We start from the raw sequence: 16,555 nt of genomic DNA, 5'->3' as shown, positions 1-16,555 counted from the left end.
AACAAACTTGAACAACATTTAAATACTCGATCCTTAAATAAACAAGCTTGAACACTAATTTGTTCGGATCATTTATGTTCACGAACAACATCATTTGAAGTTCATGAACAAGCTAGGCATTAAGCTCGATTGGAGAGAAATGCAACAGGTAAACTTCATTTAAGAATATATTCATATAGATTAATAATAATTTCATTTTAAGTAGACAACTGCTTTTATTATAAATTTAATTTTTTGAACAAAAGATATTTCACATTTGTCCATGTTTGCTAAATTTTTTATTTAAGATGTTCATGAACCAATTTAATTTTTATTTGTTCAATAGATTGTTTGTTAAATATGTTCATGAACATAGCTCGTTAAAACTTGTTTGTTTAAAACTCGATAAAACCGAAGATGAACCAAACATGAACACCCTTAAATTAAACGAACCAAACATGAACACAAACAATAAAACTAGAATCAAACACGAACAGAACTTGAACAAGCTAATGATAAATGAACTCAAATATGAACACTCACATACTCGGCTCGGCTCGGTACGTTTGCAGCCCTAAGTTGAAGGATAGATTGGACATCCAAGTCAACCAAAATTATTAAGAATTCTTAAGCACATAAAAAAATAGTTATATTTGATCAATTCTCTTATGACTCTTAAATTACAATTTATAAACCATCGACCACTCTTCCGGAATTTTTAATTTGCCTTTTTGAAAAATATTTTTAATTTATTTTCATTATAAGCATTTCAAAAAAGCATATAAATACTCACACTTAATATATTTTTTTACTTTTCTACTTTCGTATAACATCTATTTAGTTTAAATACAGCTATATAAAACTTTAGATTTTAAAATTAAAATTTTCATTTTATACATAGCTACATTAAAAAAAAAAAAACTTCTCAAATTGGAATAATAATAAAGAACTTTAGGTGTTGTACAAATATAAGAATAGAATGGGCATTTAAACTAAAATGAGGGGGTGGCAGTGAGAAGTTCAAAATTTCATGCCTCTGCTCCATTTTGATGAGGAACCCTAAACCTTAAAACAGGGCACAAGTGTTGTTGTAGATATTACACCTCACCAGCAAAGTTGATTTCTTGCTTCATCTTTCAATAAAAATAAAAGCTTCTCATATAGCTATGATGTGAGATCATACTCAAATAACATATTCCTATGTTTTTGTACTTTGTATCCTCCACAAGCACTCCTTCCTTAGAGGGGAATCAGTAAACACTGCTCTGATGAAGTTTTCTACCTGCATAAGGTTTAAAAGCCTCAGGTCTCAGATTTCAACAGCATTGTCAAACTAAAGATACTGAAAGAAACTGATATTACCTCCGAGGACGTGAAGCCACAATTGGCAAGCTCTCCACTTTCCCAAATTGTTGTGATTGATTTCAACGGCATATCAAACAAGTCTGGCATGAAATATATAACGTTTGCGATGATTCAATTAGTATTAAAGCTTTCAGTGGATAAAAATCAGCAGAAGAGAGCATACCAGCAAGTCTCCGGAGCTTGGATAAGGATGGTAGTAGTTCATCTAGCAATGATGGTGAAATCTCCTTAATAAGCTTGTCCTTTTCACTGATTTCAGTGATGACAGATTGAAACAAGGGCGATAGTTTCTCCAATGCCATATGAATAAGTCGCTGGAGCTGAAAATTACAGAAAATAATTCAGTAGGGCATTATTACATGACAAAATGAAACAAAAAACAGTAGCATATCAGAAGAACCTGCAGTGTCTCCTCAGCAGCCATGTCATCTAAAAGCAGCAAATCTTTCGTAATTCTGGAGAAGAAAGAATTCAAGATTAGGCACATGCTTCTCTTGTAAGTTGAGGCTGCCATCAGTGGTTCCCAAATGACACGTACTTTTCCCAAAATAAAAACAACCTAAAAATGAAACATAATTATCGAAACTTTAGAATACAAACATATGGGTTGATATCTAAGTCACCGTATGAGTAGAATAAATGCTAAGGAACTCATAATAAATTTTAACCATTGAAACTTTATGATATCTTAAAGAGCAAAGCCCCCACGTATTTCAACAAATTGTCATATAACAAATTTCGGATTAAAATAAATCAATGTACCAGAAATGTGTGAATTAGCATTAGTCCTGAAGTAAAGCATGATCTTGAATTAGTACATATTGAATAAGGATTTTAGGAGGATATGATGGGGCACATGCCCCACTAATTTTTTATTATGGCTGCATAAATATAATAAATGTATATTAATAAGTCACGGCGATTTGATATTTCGAACTGTAAATTTTAATATGTGCCACCTCCAAATAATAAAATTAGTTTAGGATTTCAACATCCTGCATATTTTTTTTAGCAAGGATCATGCCCACCTCAACATAAGCAACCGTCGATCTTTCTTGGTAAATCTACACTCATTTCTCCAAAGATGAGAATTTTGAGCCAACGAATCCATTTAAATGCTTCAAGTCTCGCCCAAAATTGAGGAATTAACTTCCATATATCCTAACATTTAGGGAAATGGGGGTAATGACCGGAATCTACGTACAAATTTGTCGGTCTCAGTTCCTCCTACTTTAAGCCTGGCTTGTTGATAGGAAATACTTGAGTTCGCAAGTAATCCTAACGGATTTGCATGAGTTTGCAAGCAATCATAACAATAATTGGTTCAAAACAGCGAAAAGAAACAAGAAATTTGGACAAATCAATCTAAAAATGATAGATTGCGATAGTAGAAACAAACCAAAGCAAAACTCAAAGTAAGATACAACTGATCCTCAATTCGAGATGAGGATCGTCTCTCCCAATCTCTAGATTATAGATCTAGAGCCCAAGACACCAAGTAACTCTCCAAAAGAACAAACAATACAAGCATGTCCTAACCCTAGCCTCTCATCTTCTTTAAATACATCCTTTCTAATTAAAAGCTTTCTAAAATAATTTTATTTCAAATTGCTCTATTGCATGAACCGCCCCGCTTCTCTCTCTCTAGTTGCCGCCCAAGGAGGTGGGACCCACCCACTTAAGCTATAGGTTTAAGAGGTGGTGGCTTAGTCTGCCTCATGTATGTCCGAACTGGCCCCTCCTGGGTCGGTTTAAGCTAGCTCGTAACAATACTCCCTTCCCAAAGAACCGCCTTGTCCTCAAGGTGGAAATGGGGAAACTGATGTTTTACCCTCTCATAAGATTCCCACGTGGCATCATATTTCGGAAGGTTTTTCCACTTGATTAGCACTTCTTTAGCTTCGTCTCCTTTCTAGCGAACCCCCATCAACTCTAAAGGTCCCAGAATAACCTCTAAATCCTCTGTGAGTGTCACCGATAACTCTGGGCTAGCTGCATAATCTCCAATGGCTTTTCTCAGCTGGGATACATGGAAAACCGGACGTATAGTTACCGTTTGTGGTAATTTCAGGCGGTATGCTACCGCTCCTATTTTCTCCAATACCTCGTAAGGTCCAAAGTACCTAGGGCCCAGCTTCTTATTCCTCCTATTGGCGACTGTCTTCTTCCTATACAGTCGGAGCTTCAAGAACACCCTCTGCCCCACTTCAAACTGGATATCCTTCCTATACCGATCAGCTTGTTTCTTCATAATCTATTGAGCTCTCAGTAGATGTCTCTTCAACTCTTCTAGCACTCGATCCCTCTCCTCTAAGTGCTCCTCTACTGAAAAAACTGGAGTACTGCTACTCCCAAAGTGCACCAAGTGGGGAGGATCCCGTCCGTACAACACCTTGAAGGGGTCATCTGTGACGCTGAATGAAAAGAGGTGTTGTACCAGTACTCAATCCATGATAGCCACTTAGCCCATAGCTTGGGTGTCTCTGACACAAAGCATCTCAGGTAAGTCTTCATGATCCTATTGACTACTTCTGTTTGGCCATCCGTCTGTGGGTGGTAAGCTGTGCTCTTTTTCAGAACTATTCCCTGTAATATGAATAACTCCCTCCAAAAATGGTTGAGGAACACCTTATCTCTATATGATACCATCGCCTCTGCTACTCCATGTAATCTGGCCACCTCTCTGATGAAAGCTGAAGCAACTGTCACTGCTGTGTAGGGGTGTCGGAGGGGGATGAAATGTGCATACTTGCTCAGCCTGTCCATCACCACTAAAGTCACCGTGAAACCTTCTGAACGGGGCAACCCATCTAAGAAGTCCATGGATATCTCCTCTCATACTCGTCCTGGTATAGCCAATGGCTGTAGTAGTCCTGGTGACATGGCTAGGTATTTGTTCCTTTGACAGATTTCACATCTAGACACCATCTCTTTTATGTCTTTATGCATCCCCTTCCAATAAAGCTCTGAAGCTAGCCTTCTATATGTCTTCTGCACTCCTGAATGGCCCCCCACCGCGCTCCCACGAAACTCCTGGAGTAAGTTTGGGATGTAGATCGAAGACTGGGGCATCACAAACCTCCCCTGATATAGCAATATACCCCCCTCCAATGAGTACCCTAGGTGGCTACCCTCTTCCTTAAGTAAATCTACCATGATTTTTCCCAAATCCTCATCCCTAACACTTTCCTCTCTGATAGGCTCCCAATCAAGCATTAAAAAAATATATAGTGCCACTGTCTGTAGCTTTACCATACATCTGGACAAGGCATCTACCACCTTGTTCTCTACTCCTGGCCTATATTGAATCTTAAAATTATACCCCAACAACTTGGACAACCATCTTTGATGCTCCTCTGTTACCATCCGCTGTTCCAACAGGTATTTCAAGCTCTGTTGATCTGTCATGACAATGAAATGCTTCCCAAGTATGTAGGGCCGCCACTTCTGGATGGCCAACACGATGGCCATTAATTTTCTCTCATAGACAGACTTTGGCCTGGCTTTAGCAGTCAAAACCTAGCTGAAATAAGCAATGGGCGTATGGCTCTGCATAAGCACTGCACCCAATACGTAAACAGACGCATCAATCTCCACTATGAAGATCTGAGTGAAATTTGGCAACGCTAGGACCGGCACCGTCGTCATAGCCTTCTCCAAGCTCTCAAATGCTGATGTGGCCGCCTCCCCCCATAGAAACCCATCCTTCAACTGCTCAGTGAGTGGCCATGCTATGGTGTTGTACCCCTTTATAAACCTTCTGTAGTAACCTGTCAGTCCAAAGAATCCCCTCAGCTTCTTCAGATTTTTAGGCACTGTCCACTTTAGCATTGTCTAAATTTTAGATTGATCTGCAGTCACCCCTTCTTTTGATACAACATGGCCCAAGTACGCTACATTGGCTTGTGCGAAGCAACACTTCTTCAAGTTGGCTCTCAGATGGTGCTCCTGCAGCAACTCTAACACCCTTTTTAAATGCTCCCAGTGCTCCTTTGTCCTGCTATAGACTAGGATGTCATCAAAGAATACTAACACAAATCATCTGAGATAAGGTTTGAAAATCTTATTCATAAGTGCCTAAAAAGTAGCAGGAGCATTGATGAGGCCAAAAGGCATCACCATGAACTCATAGTATCCCTCATGAGTTCTAAAGACCGTCTTGAGTACATCCTCCTTCTTCATCCGGATCTGATGGTATCCTGATTTTAAGTCTATCTTGTTGAAGATCACTGTTCCACTCAATTCATCTAACAGCTCGTCAATGACTGGTATAGGAAACCTGTTAGGTACAGTTTCCTTGTTGAGTGCTTTGTAGTCTACACAAAAACGCCATCTGCCATCCTTCTTCTTCACCAATAGAACTGGACTAGAGAAGGGACTGATGCTGGGTCTGATTATTTTTGCCTCCAACATCTCACTGATCAACTTTTCGATTTCATCTTTCTGGAATTGAGGGTAGCGATAAGGCCGTACACTGATGGGTGACACTCCCTCCCTCAACACGATGGTGTGCTCCTGCTCCCTCTGCGGTGGCAATTCCTGAGGTGGCCGAAACAACTCTTGGAACTGCTGAATCAACAACTGTATAGAGAGGGTATACCCCCTCCCTCTCCCGATCTAGCTCCCTCCAAACTGTGTAGCTCCACCAGATATCCTCCGCCTATAACTATATATCTCTCACCATAGTTTTAAGAGAAATCATGGATTTGGATAGCCCTGCATCTCCCTTAATCACCACCTTCCTTCCATCTACCATCAACTCCATCGTGAGTGCTCCCCAATTCACTTTGGTGTCTCCCAAAGTCTGCAGTCATTTCATCCCCAGGATGACATCTTTACTCCCAAGCTCCAGTGGAAGAAAAAATTCCCTCACCTGAATCCCCTAGATAGTAAGTAGACTCTGCAAATCCCTGGCCTTTCTCCACCTTCCCTGTACCCATCATCACACCGTAAAAATCAGTATCCACCAATCTCACTCTCATTTAATTGACAACCTGAGTGGAAATGAAATTATGCGTAGTCCCACTATCAATCAACACCACCACCTCCCTATCCTATATCTCCCCTTCACTTTCATGGCATGATTCGTAATGAATCCTATCACTGAGTTCAAGAAAATCTCAGCCATATCCAAATGAAACTTCTCCTCCATCTCCTCCTCTATCTCCTCCTCACCTCCCTCCTCAGTTTTCTAGTCACAGACGGTGAAAACCTAAAAAGTTCGGTCCTTGCACCGATGCCCTGGCGTATACTTTTTATAGCACTTGAAGCACAACCCTTTAGCCCTCTTCTCCTGCATCTCTTTTTCTGTCTGCCACTTGAAATTTCCCCCACTTCCTCCTCTTGTCTTCTCCTTGGTTATAATACCCAAAATTTTGGTCCAAAAAGGTAAACATACAAATTTCCCCTATATAGAAAGTATCAAAAATATTTTCATCAAATTTGATATTGAATTTCAAGTAATTTTGGTATCAATATATCTTAAATGTCTATGAATATGTATCTTTTAAATAACTGTTTAGTATTATAGTTAATATTATAGTTAATGAATAACAATTAATTGACAACAATTTATTAATTGTTACTGTAGTCTCCACTAATCTTGACATGCATGGGCTGGATGGAGATCAGACGGCTAGAATGTTAGTGGAATTGTAGCGGAGAATGCACTATCTTATAATAATATTATATATTACGGTAAAGCACTAGTAGACCTATAAGTCCCCTTCATTACTTTCATTTGCCCATCACCTGGAATTGAAGCAGCGGGCAAGCAAGCTGAGTAATAGTAGAGGATTCGGCTACTGGAAGTTGGAGAAACCAAGTGCTGAATGTACGATTAGTGTTAGAGAAGCTGCAGTTCAATAATGCATAAATTGTGGATTTCTATCACTATTTTTGAATGCTGAATGTGGAAATCAGTAAGGATAATGGAGGAAAAGCTAAATGCATGTAAGAGTATTGTTGTTTGCTGAAAGTAAGTAATAGTTACTGCTGCGATTTGCTGAAATAAAGGGGTTGTTGAAATTGGTTTGCTAAATGTATTACAGAAATAGAAGTAATGGTGTTGTGTTGAATGAGGAAGTTTAGTGAAGGTTGTTTACAAAAGGAAAAGAAGAAAGAATCGGGATACCGAGGTGAGATACCCAAACAAGGTTATAAGAATTAATAAATGTTTTATTATCGCACTCCTTCATTATGTTTATGATCACATGTATTCTAGTTTATTTTTGTTATTTGAATGAATATGGTTGTTTATGTATGAATTTGTTTACGTAAAGGATAATCTTTAGCAATGTAAATGATTTAATAAGCAAAGAAGGGTAAATATTCATAAAGCGCAATTAAAGCGCAAGCAAAAGGCACCTAAAGCGCACCTAAATGGCACCTAAAGGGCACCTAAAGTGCACCTAAAGCGCACCTAAAGGGCAACTAAATGGCAGTTAAAGGACACCTAAAGGGAAGCTAAAGGGTAACTGAAGAGCAGCTAAAGAGCAACTATATCATCAAAAGCATATGTCATTAGCTCTAAAAAGGATGACTATATGAAAAGTGAAATAAGTTATATATGGGGGATAGGCCCGCACAAGTAAAGGCGAAAGACCTGATGAGATAAGCCTACACTCTTAATTCTAGAAGTTGAAAAATTTGACTCAACCCTGAATGAGAGAACAACTTCCATTCTAAAAGTTGGGAAATTAGACCCAACCTTAAATTGGAAAGTTGAATGGTGCAAAAGCTTATAGCCATACTATAACTTATTTAAAGATGTGGAATAGTTTTGATAAGATAAATAATACTGCTAGGCACTTTGAGGCTCAATATGACATTTCAATGTGTTTTAATTATGTTAGCATAGTTATGATATTTCTTAATATTTCTTATAACTTGCTTGTGTATTTCATTGAGTCAAGCTCATTAGCAGTAGTTGTACTGCAGGAAAGGGGAAGGAGCCCTTGGGACAATAAAAAGAGGTGACCATTCTTTTGATGCAAGTACGTTTTGGGGTGCAAGAGATCTAAAGCGAGATCTGAATGCTAGATGTAAAGACTTTTGGGTATGTGAATGAATTTTAAAAGTTTTAGTAGAGCTCTGTATTTGTTTTAATTATGTTGAGGTTCAATAAGGTATATTACATGCTTCATGTAGTTAAGTGTGGAGTTTGATACGTTGAAATCTTTCTCTATTATACTCCAGTTCGTCGTAGAGGGTGAGTCAAACTGGGGTGTGACATTGGTGGCCTCCCGACTCCCTCTTGTTGCCGGACCTTTAGGTGCTAGATGAGTGGTTGTCATCCTATAAGTGCCTCTTGTGCTGCTACTCCTGGCTCCCCTTTCCAGATTTCTCTAATTTTTCACCAGCTGGACCAACTTCATGGCCTCCCCCAAGTCACGGGGCATCAGAACCTTCACTGATGCTCGGATCTCCGCCTTCAACCCCTTCATGAAATTCTCCTCCAATACCGTATCTAATAAACGTTCCACCTTGTTGGCTAGGTGCTCAAATCACTCCCGATAGTCGACTACTGATCCCTCCTGCATCAGAGTAAAGAACTGTCGGTTTGGAAATGTTATATTATGTAGTCCTTGAACTCCCTCCAAATTTTGATAGGTCTCCTCTGGTCTCTCCATTGATATCAAGATAGATCATTTCCTTTTAAGCACAAGCCTGCTGCTGTCAGCTTCTCCTCCTTCGTTAGCCCATTGACGACGAAGTATCGCTCAACCTTATAAATCCACTCATACGCATCTTGTCCATCAAATATAGCATCTTCAACTTCCTAACCTTCTGGTCGCCACCATTCCCCCTTATTCTTCAATAATTTCCCCTCGCCCAAGCGCTAGGCCCTCCCAATGTCTCTCGATCTTCCCTTGCCCTGCCATAGCCCAAACCCCCTTCAAAATTCCCCCTTCTTTCTTAAAAATCAACACCTCGGCGGCCATGGTATCCCTCCTGGCATTCCTCGTATCCACCTCCGCTTTCTTTCCTCTAGACAGGCTCCAGATGGGGTCTTCTTCTTTCTCCTTCCATGATTTCCACCTCATCTTCCTCCCTACAAATTTCAGAATTCGTACTTTTTCCTTCCACCCATTTTGCCTTGAAAGCCGTCGTTTCGTTTTGAATTTCCAACATTTTCTTCATCATGTCCCGAAGATCGGCTACTTGTCCTTCCATGGAGGAAATCCTTTCCTCCACCATTGTTTTGATTTGATTCATCTCCCCTTCAAGTCTTTCCACCACAGCATCCACCTTTTTGGTCGCCATCACAATCCAGAGTTTGTAGATTCACAAAATTTGGATTTGGGACTCCAAAAACAACAATTTTTCCCCTTTCCGGGCAAAAAATCACCGCTGAAATTTGTCGAAAACAGCCTTCCACCGGTCCCAAAACTTGCTCTGATACCAATTTGATAGGAAATACTTGAGTTCGCAAGTAATCCTATCGGATTTACTTGAGTTCACAAGCAACCCTAGTAATAATTGGTTCAAAACAGCGAAAAGAAACAAGAAACTTGGACAAATCAATCTAGAAATGATAGATTGCGATAGTAGAAACAAAACAAAGCAAAACTCAAAGCAAGATACAATTGATCCTCAATTCGAGAGGAGGATCATCTCTCCCAATCTCTAGATTATAGATCTAGAGCCCAAGACACCAAGGAACTCTCCCAAAGAACAAACAATACAAGCATGCCCTAACCCTAACCTCTCATCTTCTTTAAATACATCCTTCCTAATTAAAAGCTTCCTAATATAATTTTATTTCAAATTGCTCTCTTGCATGAACCGCCCCCTTCTCTCTCTAGTTGCCTCCCAAGGAGGTGGGACCCAACCCACTTAAGCAATGGGTTTAAGAAGAGGCGGCTTAGTCCGCCTCCTATATGTCCGAACCGGCCCCACCTGGGCCGTTTTAGGCTGGTTCGTAACACTTTTACAACAATTCGGAGCCAAAGTTAGATCTTACCATGGAAATTGAACTTTTGCTTGCATTTGATGCCTTAAGTACACAGGATTTGGTAGGAACTTCATTTGCATGCAAGTGCATTGATCCAAATCACCAATAGTATTAACTCATAATCATCCTATTGTTGAGGATGTTGGTGACCAAGATTCTAAGCAATCATATACTTATCTTGGTTGAATTCGAGTACTGAAGCACAAGTGGATAAAAGATCTCAAATCCTGTTTACCGGATAAGCCGAAAAAGAAGAGAATGTATGACTGCACTCACCAAAGTTTACCATATTACAAGCAAGTCACAACAATCCAGCAAACAATTTTGGTTTTCTTGACTTTAAAGGTGGTCATGGCAATCTCCTCATCTACCATTTTATCTATGTTTTTGTATTTTGCTTATTTATTTTGTCGTCAGGCAATTCTTAGCAATTATTCATAATGCCCTCATTTTATTGGCTGATCATAAAATTTGCTTCATGTAAAACAAAATATTAGGCCTTCAAAACCCTAGATATCACTCTTGGCAGTTTAAAGACCTTACTCAAGAAATTGGGTTAAAAAATGTGGCGTCTTTATTGCTGCTTAGGGTAATATAAATTGTCCTCCCAAAACAAGTAGGTAATCTACCCCCAATAAATCAAGTTTGAGCCTCTATGAACAGATTTTTGGTAAGCAATGTAAATCTTTGCCACAAACATATATGGGATATCACTCTTTTGAACACATTTAGCAAATTAACAACTAGATTCTCAAAAATGTTTCACAAAATCATTTGATAGTTTAACATCAACGTCAAAGAAGAAATTTACAAGCCAGATTTCTCTTATATCCTTCCTCGACTGCTATTCAGTCTCCACTCAAAGGAGGGATGATAGTATGCCTGATAATCAAAAAGAGTCCCACCAAGATACGATAAGAATAAAAATCTTCAGAGTGGGCAGGCAAAATTCTTGGACTTGGGGAAGAACTAACTTCACAAATGGGTGTGGAGAACCTGTAGATCATATAACTATTGATTTGATGGGTATAATTTGGTCTTCTTTACATAAGAATGCACCCATATTCAGGTTAGTAGGCCATTCAAAAGGTAGGATACAGTATAGTCTCCAATTCAATTCTAATGGGACATTTAGAATTCTAATGGGACATTTAGAACATAAACAGATTGGCATTGGGTGGTCGACAACTTTTAGCACTCAAGATCATAATCAGGTCTTCCACAATCAGATTCAGTCTCGATTACCCAGGCAAGTTCAAGGTAGGGCAACTGATTCTAAGTATCATCATCTTTCAAGCTATTGATATTGCTATAGTATGTCTAGATAACAATTCCAAAAAAAGAGCCAAGTGCCTGGAGGGTCTTTTTTCATGCTTCCTTTGTCCTCCTCCTAGCTTGACCAGGTAAGATCTACTAGACTCAGATTCAGTCTCAAGTACCCAGGCAAGTTCCAGATAGTGCGACTGATTCTGAGTGTCATCATCTTTCAAGCTATTGCTATTGCTATTGGAAGTCTAAATAAGAATTTGAAAATAAGAGCCAAGTGCCTGAAGGGTCATTTTTCATGCTTCTTTTGTCCCCCTCCTAGCTTGACCAGGTAAATGCTATCCTTTTCATCGCATGTGAAAAAAGGAAACGGAACAATGCAATAACCAAGAAAAGTAAGAAAGCACAAACACGAAAGTAAACATAATATAGAAAAGGAACAGTCAACTAAAGAAGTTGGCTTGGAGTCAAATATGCATAATTTTAGTATAGATAATGTAGTATTTATAACACTTCTTTAAATCATGACAATTTACATAAAAAGGATACCTGATTTATACTGAATGTTGCCAATTCAAACTGCTGTTGTTGGTGAGTATTCTGAAACCCGTCAGCCCCATCAAGAGCCTGAAAACAACATCAAACATATTACAACATAAATTGAAGCAAAAGAATTAACAGATAGAGAATATAACAACTTGAATGCAAGAAATAGTTACCTCTTTTAGCTTACTGACAACTAACTGAATTTGTTCTTGTAATATGTTCTCTGCCATCTGATAAAAGCTTGGTGCAATATCAACAAACACGATGAACTTCTTTAGACATGATGGAAAATCTGCACGGTACTGAATAAACACGGATATTTCAATATTAAAATCATCATAACCGAAAGCAATACTCAAAAATATAAAAGTTAAACATACTTGTTAGTTCAAATCTCGTTAAAATATTCATCATGAGACGGGAAATGCATATAAGGTTCTTAGAATAGCACAAAACCCAATGCAAAATGTTTCATTTGAGGAAAATCTAGAATTTATTAAGCCTGATTAATGGGTCTTCAATAACTATTAAATGGGCCAGCTTCTTTCATTTAGGCATTTTCTCTAAGCGGGGGAAGTCTGGCAAAAAAATGTATGTAAATCAATTGATGTATGGGTGCTAAGCATGCAAAAGACTAAGAAAAAAATGAAACAAGAGGCAGAAAATGATTTGTGTTAAACTATAATTTAATTTCAAAATGAGACTTCCGAGGAAGAAACAGTACCGCAGAAAATGAGAAATCTATGATTCTAAATGACATTTATCGTGTACTGGAATTCTCCACATTCTTGCATAGTGTTGCTTTGAAACAATAAATTTCTATAGATTCCTAGATGAACACATCAAATCATAGCATTAGAGGAACCATGCCGCCAGTATTTTCAACCACTTAACTAATTCAGAATTTTTTGGAGTTATTGTTATTTCATAAGCCTGCTGTAATAGTAAAATCAAACAGATATGTATGAGCATAATTGCGAAGCAGTGTCAATGGCATGTACTCCAAATGGCTATAACTGCAGTTGGTACAGGAAGTTCAGCAACCCATCTGTCACGGAGCACTGTGCACCTGAGCATGGAGAACCAGCAAAGGGTTTCCGCTTATATAGAATTTGCTCTCATCTATCACATCTTGGCTTTTCTAGAAAGCATTGGACGTAGAAATGGGAGTGGAGAGAGGATTAAGGTTTCAACAATTTGCTCTCTTCTTGGTTTTGTCCCGCTATCTTCTTTTTCTTATCTAAACTGCCCTTCTTACCTTCTATTTTCCACTTCTTTGTTCTTTCTCAATTTTTAGGGGCTATTTGGTTGGATGTTTTTGAAGCACATGCATCTAGCAATGCAGAATAACTTAAATACATGCATTTAAAAATACAGTTGCAATTCAAATGCATTGAAAGATCTTTTTGTATTTGTTATGGAATATTTCAAAAGCATTCAGGTGTAGCCTGAGGACGACCAGCAAGAGTGGCAAGGTGGCCAAAGATGGTCAAGGCAAGGCTAGCAGAAGGCACAAGTGGTTGATGCCAATGGGCACAGGTAATAGGAGCTTGTAGCAGAAGAGATAGATGAGCAACGATGAGGGTGGGCGACAAGCGAGCAGTGGCGAGGGCATGCAATGGGCGAGGGACATGAGCAAATAATAAGAGGGCCATGAATGATAACAAGAGAGACACGAGCAAGCAATTCAAGCAAGATTATTGTGCACGACATGGGATTTGGAAAATTCCATATTCTGGCGATTTTCAAATGTAGTGAAAATAATGATTTTAGGGTATTTAAAATCCCTCAAAGTTGTGTCTTTCTATTTATTTTAGTTCAAGCCAAACACTAAAATAGTTAAAGTGCAATGAAATGTAATGCAATGCGCTATTGCTGAACAAATTACCCTTTGTGTTGAAATCGCCGACGGTCACAGAAAGCAATCCGTGGGAAGCTCTCATGGATCACGCCAGAGATAATTGCTTCTTTCTATAATGAAGGAACTAATTTAGGAAAGAGTAAATATTATAAATTTTATGCATTAAATCTGTAATTTGATGTTTCCTCGCTGAGATATATTGTATAATCTATAAATAGGGAAGAAATTATGCAATAAAGTCAAACTTTTCTTCTCAAGCCTCTAATTTCTAACACTTACAAACATCTACATCATGATTGTTGGCTGCCTCTAACATTGGTACCATGGATAGGCACATAATGAAATCAAACTTTCAGTTTACTCCCAAAAAATAGAAATTATGCAATCCAAATGCACCATGAAACAATCCACAATAGTAGCGCCTAGAACAAAGCCCATCAGTAGCCGCTGGAATAGAACTGACAATAGTAGCCATTATATAGAGGAATAGGAAAGGCAGACTATAGCAAACTTAATAGGATAGACAGACTACAGGAACCCTGCATAAATTCTACATCATTGATGGATTAATTCCACAAAACATTAAATCAGAGATATCTGCCATCATGCAAATAGTTAAGAGCTTAACACAAGCCGAGACATATAATGGCATCAGCAATCATTGTTTAAAATTGTGCAATATGAGGCTTGCCTTGAGGCCCGCTTCAGCGCAATTCTAGTGAAAAACACCTAGAGGCTTACGCCTCTAGTTTTTCTATGAGGCTTGCGCCCCAGCTTGGTTAAGGCCCACCTTGAGACACACCTCGCCTCGCTAGCATGAGGCTTATGCCTCACCCTATTTGTATGTAATTTTTGTTAAAATTAACATAAATCACACCTTCATGCACATTCGAGCGCAGCAACTTCCTCTCAATTGCCTTTACCTCCAGCCCGCGGCCTTCGCCGCGACCATCACCGTCATAGCCTTCACCGACAATCACTTAAAAGCTGCACACCACCACCCTAAAAATTATGGATCATTAACTTCATGTTTATGTTGATGAAAATATTTCTAAAAGATAAACATGATTAAAATTAATTAAAAAGAAACATATTATGAGGCATTCGAATCTACCGAGTGAGGCAAAGGATAGACCAATTTGTTATGGTGACAACTCAGATAAAGACCACCTCAGTGATGACAGCGTAGATGATTTCTAAGTTGTTGACAACTATTTCATCTTTCATTAGGAATTAAATGTAAATGAGTAGAGAATTGAGAAAGAAGAAATTCGGAGTTACACTTGATGGCTATATGATACTTTTATGAATTTTTTATATTTAATATTATTTTGCTCTTATAATATTTGGATTTTAATTCTATTTCATGGAATTTATCACTTGTCAATTTATATATTGTGTAATTTTTTGTTTCATATTATTAAAACGGAGAATTTGAGAGTGAAAAGCTTGAATTTTATTATGCAATCTACTCCCTATTTATAGATCTGTACAAGGTGTATTGATAAGGAAACAAATAACTCTTATAATAATGAGAATACAATTATTCCTAAATATATGGAAGGAATTAATGCTATCCAGGTAGTCTTCCCACGGATTACTGTTCTCAGCCGTTGATATCTTTGGGATCGTAAGGTTGAGATTTAACACTCCCCCTCAAGCTGGGAAGTATGGATCTGTCATTCCCAGCTTGTCAATCATTCGGAAAAAGGCAGAACTGTCCAATCCTTTAGTAATGATATCTGCAAGTTGATCCTTTGATGGTACATGGTCAACACTTACTAGACCACTGTCTAGTTTTTCTTTAATAAAATGTCTGTCCACTTCTATATGCTTGGTTTTATCGTGCTGGACTGGATTGTGGGCTATGCTAATTGTTGATTTGTTGTCACGATGTAGTTCATGGGCTCATCCCACTTAACCTTTAAATCATCTAGGATTATTTTGATCCATAGTAGCTCACATTTTCCCAAGGTCATAGCTCGATATTCTGCTTCTGAACTTGATCTTGCCACCACATTCTGTTTCTTGTTTCTCCATGTAACTAGGTTACCTCTAAGAAATGTGCAATACCCAGGAGTAGATCTTCTATCAACCGGTGATCCTGCGTAGTCAGCATCCGTGTATAATTCTAGAGTTATTCCACGATCTCTCTTAAAGAGAATTCCTTTTCCATGTCTTCCTTTAAGGTAGTGCAAGATCCTGTCTACCGCTTGCATGTGAATCTGCTTTGGATTCTGCATAAACTGACTGACCATGCTTACAGCAAATGCTATGTCTGGTCTGGTGTGGGAGAGGTAGATTAATTTCCCTACAAGTCTCTGGTAGGCCCCTTTATCTACATCTGGATCTTTTTTAGCTTCTCCCAGTTTAAAATTAGGTTTTACTAGTGTTGGTGATGGTTTACAGGCTAGTTTACCTATTTCTCTTAGAAGATCTTTGAAGTATTTCTGTTGTGAAATAAAGATTCCTTTGCTGGAGTGAGCTACTTCAATTCCGAGGAAATATTTTAGTCTACCAAGTTCTTTGATGTCAAATTCCTTGGTAAGACTTTTCCTTAAGCTGGCTTTCTCCTCTTCATT

At 38.5% G+C, this 16,555-nt stretch overlaps 2 protein-coding genes across 3 annotated transcripts; both read right to left on the bottom strand.

Moving 5' to 3' along the window:
- Positions 1-892: 892 nt before the first annotated feature.
- On the bottom strand, positions 893-14,877 carry LOC110108251 (centromere/kinetochore protein zw10 homolog). 2 transcript variants are annotated; one of them, XM_020838813.2, is made up of 7 exons: positions 14,851-14,877; positions 12,286-12,414; positions 12,116-12,193; positions 1,745-1,903; positions 1,508-1,664; positions 1,342-1,424; positions 893-1,261 (listed from the first exon to the last, which is right to left on the bottom strand). In XM_020838813.2, the coding sequence occupies exons 1-7, from the start codon at positions 14,860-14,862 to the stop codon at positions 1,178-1,180; spliced, it is 702 nt and encodes a 233-aa protein (XP_020694472.1). In that variant the 5' UTR covers positions 14,863-14,877; the 3' UTR covers positions 893-1,177. The 2 variants fall into 2 exon arrangements, with proteins under 2 accessions (XP_020694472.1, XP_028554309.1); XM_028698476.1 differs by lacking the exon at positions 14,851-14,877 and adding an exon at positions 14,001-14,071 and having other exon boundaries at positions 902-1,261.
- Positions 14,878-15,838: 961 nt separating this feature from the next.
- LOC110108250 (uncharacterized mitochondrial protein AtMg00810-like) lies at positions 15,839-16,231 on the bottom strand. The gene has a single exon (XM_020838812.1). The coding sequence runs from the start codon at positions 16,229-16,231 to the stop codon at positions 15,839-15,841; it is 393 nt and encodes a 130-aa protein (XP_020694471.1).
- Positions 16,232-16,555: the final 324 nt, after the last annotated feature.

This window comes from Dendrobium catenatum, unplaced genomic scaffold (genome assembly GCF_001605985.2).
Source record: "Dendrobium catenatum unplaced genomic scaffold, ASM160598v2 fragScaff_scaffold_1090, whole genome shotgun sequence".
In the NCBI taxonomy this organism is placed as follows: Eukaryota; Viridiplantae; Streptophyta; class Magnoliopsida; order Asparagales; family Orchidaceae; genus Dendrobium; species Dendrobium catenatum.
The sequence above is the reverse complement of the archived record's forward strand: the minus strand, read 5'-3'. Positions and strand labels throughout refer to the sequence as shown.

What these genes read in the sequence shown, in the direction of transcription:
- LOC110108251 (XM_020838813.2), bottom strand. An exon ending in CAACATTCAGTATAAATCAG is followed by an intron (nt 1,904 to 12,115) that starts GTATCCTTTTTA and finishes TTTCATTTTTAG; the next exon opens with GTTGTTTTTATTTTGGGAAA. An exon ending in GTGGCTTCACGTCCTCGGAG is followed by an intron (nt 1,262 to 1,341) that starts GTAATATCAGTT and finishes AACCTTATGCAG; the next exon opens with GTAGAAAACTTCATCAGAGC.
- LOC110108250 (XM_020838812.1), bottom strand. Translation starts at nt 16,231, where the DNA reads ATGGTCAGTCAGTTTATGCAGAATCCAAAGCAGATTCACATGCAAGCG.